This window comes from Podarcis bocagei, assembly GCF_964188305.1.
Source record: "Podarcis bocagei genome assembly, chromosome: 7".
NCBI classification, from domain to species: domain Eukaryota; kingdom Metazoa; phylum Chordata; class Lepidosauria; order Squamata; family Lacertidae; genus Podarcis; species Podarcis bocagei.
Genome location: NC_138132.1, coordinates 64,725,443 through 64,732,879, shown reverse-complemented (window position 1 = coordinate 64,732,879; position 7,437 = coordinate 64,725,443). Strand labels below are relative to the sequence as shown.

The 7,437-nt window shown below is 51.6% G+C and overlaps 1 protein-coding gene across 5 annotated transcripts in view; it reads left to right on the top strand.

Annotated features, from left to right (window-relative positions):
* The first annotated feature begins 5,001 nt into the window (after positions 1-5,001).
* SLC7A10 (solute carrier family 7 member 10) overlaps positions 5,002-7,437 on the top strand; it is a 45,201-nt gene continuing 42,765 nt past the window's right edge. For 4 of the 5 annotated variants that reach the window (XR_014010524.1, XR_014010525.1, XM_081204004.1 and 1 more), the window contains exon 1: positions 5,002-5,281. Coding sequence is in view for 3 of the 5 variants with exons in the window: in XM_081204004.1 (XP_081060130.1) it covers positions 5,038-5,281 (244 nt within the window). In the remaining 2 variants the exon portion in view is untranslated. The remainder of the gene's footprint in view (positions 5,282-7,437) is intronic. The other variant, XM_081204003.1, reaches the window with a different exon arrangement.

Genomic DNA, 7,437 nt, shown 5'->3' with positions numbered 1-7,437 from the left:
CTGCATGTAGATGTCAGGTCAAAATGCTTCCCCTTTTTGCCTGAGAATTCAGTAGTATTTAAGTGTTTGACGCTTAAATGGTTTGGATGGCTTTAAAAGAGGATTTGATCAATTCACAAAGTGGCTACTTAGCCATGATGGCTATGCTCTGCCTCCAGAGACAGCAATGTTTCTGATGGAAACCACAGGAAGGGGAGAAGGCTCTTGTGTTTGAGTCCTGCTTGCTGGTTTCTCATGGTCATCTAGTTGGCCACTGTGAGAACAGGATGCTGGACTAGATGAGCCATTGGCCTGATCCAGAGGCTCTTCTTATTTAAGTTTGCTGCCTTTGGGATGATGTGCAGCTTAGAGAGGGGGTTGGGGCAGTGTGCTGTGAAGGGTGCAGGCATGTTAAGGGTGCCCAGTATCTGTGTATGGCTTGCTATTATGATGATGGTGATTATTATTATTATTTCTATCCAGCCCATCTGGTCCTGCAAGAAAAGATTCCTGTTCTACCATCCACCAGGATGCTCCATTCAGCTGTCCTGTTCTTCTGACACACACACACACACACACACACACACACACACACCTGTCATGGACCAATCAGCCAGGATTATGTGGCCCCAGAGCATTCTCAGCCCTTATTGGTGGAAAGCATTGCTAAAGATAAAATAATCAAGCATACAGAAGAACAAGCCCTGCTGAAACAGAGTCAGCATGGCTTCTGCAAAGGAAAGCCCTGCCTCACGAAACTATTAGAATGTTTGGAAAGTGTCAACAAGCATATAGATCGAGAGGATTCTACTGACATGGCGTCCTTGAAGTTCCAAAATGTTTTTGACAAAGTACCGCACCAAAGACTCCTGAGTAAACTTCACAGTCAAGGAATATGAGAAGAGGTCCTCTTGTGGATCAGGAATTGGTTAAGGGGCAGGAAGCAAAGGTTAGGAATAAATGGAGAGTCCTCTGAATGGAGAGAAGTAGAAAGCAGAGTCGCCAAAGAATCCAGAAGGCTCTTCTTACATTCTTAAAGGTTTTTGAAGGATTTTTTGAGATTTTTTTTGTGTGTGTACTTCTGCAAACATGCTAATATCTCCCACTTGGTTTTATTGGGGGTAGGGCATTTTTACTACCTGAGCCATCACATGAAGACCTGCCCATCAAAGGTAGAGGGGAACCTGGTGTTCCACAATGAGATGTTGCTATTGCGAACGTTTCTGTTTAGAGGGAGTACCATTCAGACACCCAAGCAAAACCATCATCTAGTGTTGAATCCTCCTGAGGTCTTTTTCCAAGGTACTCAAGACAAATTACAATCACACTCTCAGTACATAATCTCAGTAAAAAAATAAAGATAAAACAATTTTAAAAATAACCCAATAATCTAAAACAGATTAAAAAATACCACAAATCCAGTCAGCAACAGCATCAGCAATTAAATCCTAAACTATTTCTCAACTGCGGAAATAAATTAAACCTCCTCTTTAACACGACCCTGTTGCTAGTCCACATGAAAGCTTGTTTCGGGTTGCCTACCAACATTGCTTAGTAATCAAGCTAAACCCCTTAAGAGCTTATTTTTCTACAAATAATAGAGGAATTTACTGCTGGCAGAGGTGGGAGGGGGGCAGGGGCAAGTTGCTTATTAAGCAAAGCAGCAGGCTAGGAGGGGAGGCTGACATTTCTCCCTTTCTTCTTGGCAAGTCGGTGGCAGCAGATACCTTTATTTATTTATCATTTCTTATACACCCTCCATTTAAAGCAAGCTGCTTCTCTCAAGGAGTCCCGAGAACTGTAGTTTACCCCTCATAGCACCTTTAACCAGCTACAATTCCCAGGGTTCTTTTTTTGGAGATGATTCAAATGTAGGGGGCCTACTCAGCCAGAATTGGCTGTGGGGACAATATTTTCTCTCTCCACAAAGCCCTTCTCTCCATTGACAATCCTGACAAGACCATGTGCCAGTCCCCTGACCTTCCTCCTCCTCCTCCCTGGGGCTCCCTGCCTTTTGAAGCTCCCCCATTCCAGCTGGGAGGCAAGGGGTGGGCAGTTGCAATGGGGCAAGGAGGGGTGGGGAGGGGAATAAATTGGATTCAGTTTACAATCTTGCCTATCAAAACTGAACTTTGCAAAGCCAGAAGCTAACCAAAAAAAGCCGTCTGCCCCATTCCAAGCCGCCTTTCCCCTTCGCTGGGCCCACTTTTTTGGAAGGCTTCCTGCAATGCCCACCCTCTGGTTTGTTTTCTGAAAACTCCCGTGTAGAGAAAGCTGTCATCTGCGCCTGCGCAAGGGACGCATCTCAAGCGGACACACCTCCGCAAAGGGACGGCGCCCGGCGGCTTTCAAGTTGGAGGGGAGCTGGTTGGAGGGGAAGCGCGTCAGAAGGGAAGAATTTCTCAAGCGGCCACTGGATCTGCATGGATCGCGACTAACCTCGCGGGCACTCGGCTTCAAGTACAGTACCGGCAGCAGGCAGAGGAAGCGGCCGGGTGTCCACAGCCCAAGCGAGGCAGCCCCATTGCACTCAGTGGGCCTCGCCTCTGTAGGACCAGACATCCTGGGATGGTGCTGTGATTTTCACCCATGGCAGAAGAGTGCGCTTATCCCCCAGGATGTTAGCGCTAAAGGTTGCCAGGAGAAATTTGCTCTTTTGTGACAAAAATCCCTTGCTGCTAAGAGAGAGAGAGAGAGAGAGAGAGAGAGAGAGAGAGAGAGAGTGTCTCATGACACCTTAAAAGACTAATAAACGTGTCGTGGCAGAAGTTAATCAATCACGCAATCAGTTAAGATCTAACGACCAGTATTCAAAAAAGAAACTTTGCCCATATATATTTTGGCCACTGCTGAAAGCATTCGTGTTCAGACATGCCTACCCAAACACTTTGAAAGTAGATGTGAATTTCAACCTGTTTCAGCATTTTAACTTTTTGTATGTTTTAAACTATTGTTGTAAATCTTTATTTGATTTCATTGTTTATTCCTTTTGCAAAGCGTTTTTTGAGGGTTGGGTTTTTTTTTACACTCAAGCAGCGTATAAATTTTATGAAATAAATCAAAAGCATAAGTATCGTATAACACCAAACGAAACAAACCAAACAGAGAGACCCGTAACAATAAAATGACTCGGGACAGTCTCCTGCTGCAGAACTCCAGGCACAGAAACGAAAATGACAAGTATGTTGAGATTCGTCCCTGGAAGCAGCACAATGTTTAGCTCCCCACCCCCTCAAAAAAAAAAGAGAGGGAGGGAGGGAGGGGAACAGCATCAAATTGTCCCCGTGATCGTCTAGGTAAATTTTTGCTAATACGGTTCAAGAAAAAAACTTTGGTATGGAGCAGTGCAGAAGAACGTGAGTTGTCGAGTCAACCTCTCCTGATTCACAGGGACATTTTTTAACCCCCCCCCCGAACTGCAGACGCCCCCCAAGAAAAGGCTCTGCGAGGTTTGGGGGCAGGTGCAGGGGAAGATCTAGGGCTGACGCGCTCTGCAAGTGAGCCGGTTATCTGAGGTTAAGGCCGAATCCGGACCGCGTCCAGCGTCTGCGCTGCTTTGCGCGAAGGTTGCTCCGGCCAAGTCCCGTCCCGTCGGGACAAGGAGAACAGTATCTGAAGAAGTGTGCATGCACACGAAAGCTCATACCAATAACAAACTTAGTTGGTCTCTAAGATGCTACTGGAAGGGATTTTTTTTTTATTTTGTATAGAATAAAAGAATGGTAGAGTTGGAAGGGACCCTGAGGATCATAAAGGTTCAGGTGGGTTTGAAGCAAGCGACAAAAGCGTGTCATTTGTTGGTCTTTTTTTGGTGCCACGGGAGAAGACGCGTGCGTGGGTTTTCCTCGGGGATTTGTCTCTCTAATGAAACAAAATCTCATTTTCCGACAGCTCCCAAGATCAGCTTTTGAGGGTTTTTATTTTGCTCCTCAAGGAGTGCGTGCGAGAGAGATTTGATCAATGTGATTCTATGCCCCTTTCCATTCAAATGAATCCCAGTGCGGCTTACAAACGAGAACAGAAACATTAGAGCATAATAGAACATCACAAATACACAAGGAGTCCTATAGAATTATTATTATTATTAATTTATTTGTACCCCACCAGTCTGAATGGATTGCCACAGTCATCAGCCAAACAATTGCAATCTATAAAGCACTGTTAACAAAGCAACAACTGAAAAAAATAAGCCAAACATCCCGTTTAAAGCAATAATGCATATTATTATATGTTTAACCAATCAACGCAGCATAATCTATGCAACAATATTAACAAAATAGCAACCGAAAGAGAAATTGTCAAGTTCCTACACCGTTCTCCCGACTCATAATCTTCCACTCGATTTAGCTCATTAAAATCTACATCCCCCTAATGCCCGTGGCAGCAACTCCCTTCTGGAGGTTCCTGGGGCTGCAGGTGGGGCAGCAAAGGAGAAACCAAGCACACCCCCTCCATGGCAAACAGAGTACCTCCCCCCCCCCGCCACACATAGAAAGTGACCCCCGCCAAGGGAAAAGCCCAACAGGCACGAGTCCAGTCCAACTTCCTCCAGCCCAAGGCCAGCAGGACCAATGGTTGGAGCTGAGGGGAGCCAGAGTCCCTAGGAGCCCTTTGCCTGGCTGATCCCGGGCTGGCGAGGGATGCCGAGGCCGGTGGAGGGAGGGGATCCAAGCGGAGCCGAGCGCCCCCCACCCCACTTGCTTCGCCTGCCCCTGCTGCTCGTACAGCCCCCCCCCCAAAAGCGTCTCTGCACCCAGACGCGACTGCATGGTCCGCGTGTGCGTGTGAATGTATATACACGCGTCTATCCTTTTCTCTCTCTTTCTCACTGGACGCGCAGACTTGGAAATCGGAGGGGGTGGGTGGGTTACAAACACCACGACCTCCCCCGCCCCCCGCCCTCCCCGGGCCGAGCCACCTCGGGCACCCCGGGCTCCTCTCCTCGCACGGCGCATGCGCCTCCGTCCCTCCCTCCCGCTCCCCGTTGCCCCCTCCCCCGCAGCTGGGCGGCAGAGCAGAGCGGAGGGCTCCGGCGGCGGCGGCGGGGGAGGCGAGGCGATGGCCGGGGAGAACCAGCAGCGGAGCCTCCGCAAGAGCATCGCGGCGCAGCAGCAGCAGCCGGCCCCTCCCGCCCGGCAGGAGCAGCCGCAGCCCCCCGGGAAGACCCCCCAGCAGGGCAGCGGCGGAGGGAGCGGCAGCCGGGCGGAGGGCGCCGCCCCCCCGAGCAGCCCCGCCGGCGCCGCCGAGAAGGTCGCGCTCAAGAAGGAGATCGGGCTGGTCAGCGCCTGTGCCATCATCATAGGTCAGAGTTGGGGTGGGGGGAGAGGGGGGGAGGGGGTCGCCTCCCGGGGAAGGGGGCGTCGGGCAGAAACTCCGAGGAAAGTCTGTGCGGGAGGGACGGGGGCTCCTCGAGACTCTGCCCCCCCCCACCTTGAGATCTATCTTGGCTCAAAAAGTGGGGGTTTGGCTGTGGGGAGGGGGGAGTCGGAGGATCGCGCCCTGCAAAGTGCTCTCCTGCCCTTGGCTTTCTCCTGCGTTGTGGGGTGGGAATGGGGACCGGATCCGAGCTTCCTGGAGTAACGTCGGTGGCAGTGCCAAGCTTCCGCGGATCCAGCGGCGTAGCGTGAGTTGTCAGCACCCGGGGCAACGCAAGTAATTTGCGCCCCCTAACCCGGGGCAAGGCAAGTAATTTGCGCCCCCCCAACCCCTAACCTACGAGTTGCCGCTGGCGCTGCCGCGCAAACAACGCTGCTTGCCCGGAGGAGGATGGAGGCAGAAGCAGCCGCCGCCTGTGGCTGGGCCGAGGGGATGGCGGCGGCGGCAGGGTGCAGAGGCTGCCCGTGCCCGGCCAGGCGTCTGTGGCGGCGTCGGCGCTGCTGCAGCGGCTGCTCCTCCTGCGAGCAGTGAGCGGAGCGCAGCCACAGCGACGGCGGGGGGCGCGCGCGCTAGGGCGCAAGGCTGGCGGTGGCGGCGGGGAGCCCGGCCGAGGAAGGAACTTGTCCCTTCCCTCTGGACTCGCGCCCCCCCAGATGTTGCGCCCGGTGCGGTCGGCACCCCTGGCACCCCCCACGCTACGCCACTGCGCGGATCCCGGGCACCTGCTTCGCGGCAAACGCCAGAGGCACCTGTAGCCTACCAAAGGACTTTGTTGGTGGGCACGCGTGAATCGCCGCTTTGCCGTCCGTATGGATTGTGGTTTTTGTCCGGCTTGCCTTCCCAAAAGTTCGGGGGGGGGGGGATCCTCGTTGCTGAAAGCTCTGGGCGGCATCCTCATTTCTGTTTCTCTGCCACCCCCCATGCTGCCCTCACAACAGCCCTTTCAGGTTGGCTTGAGAGGGAGGGAGGAGAAGACTTTAGGCTGAGTTTGGAAGAGTGAGCTTCCTTGTGATTTGAACCCGTGTCTCATTGGCAAGCCTGACACTCTAACTATTACGCCACACTGCCTCTTTGGAGATCCGGTTTTGAAAGTGTCCAAGTGAGAAAGTCCTGTGCACTTTTATCACCTGTGAGCAAGTGTGCCCTGCTAATGTGCATTACTGGTCCACCTGCATTAAGAAGAAACCCCCCATCCCATCCCAAAAGCAAATGCCACGTTCAGTATATATCCGCTCCCCCCCCCCCCCGCAAGCCCAGGTCCACAGCAGGGAAGAAAAGGGTTAAATCCTCCCTCATTGTGTGCCCTGATCCTATTAATTACCACACACCTCCAGCTATTTGCTTTTTTAAATATAAAAATAATCCTGAATTTTTGCATTCTCTTTAACCTGTGGTTTGGCCCTGAGGGATGCTGGCCGTCGTGGGAACTTTGGTGTCCCAGAGGAAGGAAAATCCAGCTGCTTTTGTTGAGATGCCAGACACCTCCCTCTACCAAATCCAAAAGATAGGACAGGACTTCAAGAAATACGCCAGGATCCCAAACTGACTTCTCTTCTAGTATGTGCATCAAAACAGATTTAAAAACAAAACACCACAGCTTATAATTTTAAATCTATTCAAATCCCTCCATTTTAATAGAATTCAATACTACTGGAGAAGTGGGCAGGGGTGCTAACTTGGATAAAATATTGGGGGGGGGGGCAGGTAAGTGTCCAAGTGACCTGCCCCACATAATCGATCACAAGATGCAGCACACACAAACCCCATTTGAATGACAATGCCTACCAACTTTGGGGGACCCCTGGCCCCCTCAAATATTATATTGTGGGAAGCAGAAGGGACCTCGGCTCCTAGGAGTTGGCTCCTTTGCAAGTGGGGGCTTTTGAGGAACGGGACGAGGAAGAGAGAGGTCCACCCCCCCCCTCTTTGCTCCCTGGCCCCCCTCAATACTTCATCCACTAGGTGCTGGGATCCAAGAGAGACCCAGTCCAAAGGGCTCTGGGGCCACCATGCCAGGCTCTCTGGTGAGTCTTCTCAGCTAGCTGCAAGCTCAGGTCTAAAGCCAAACATCAGACATCAGAA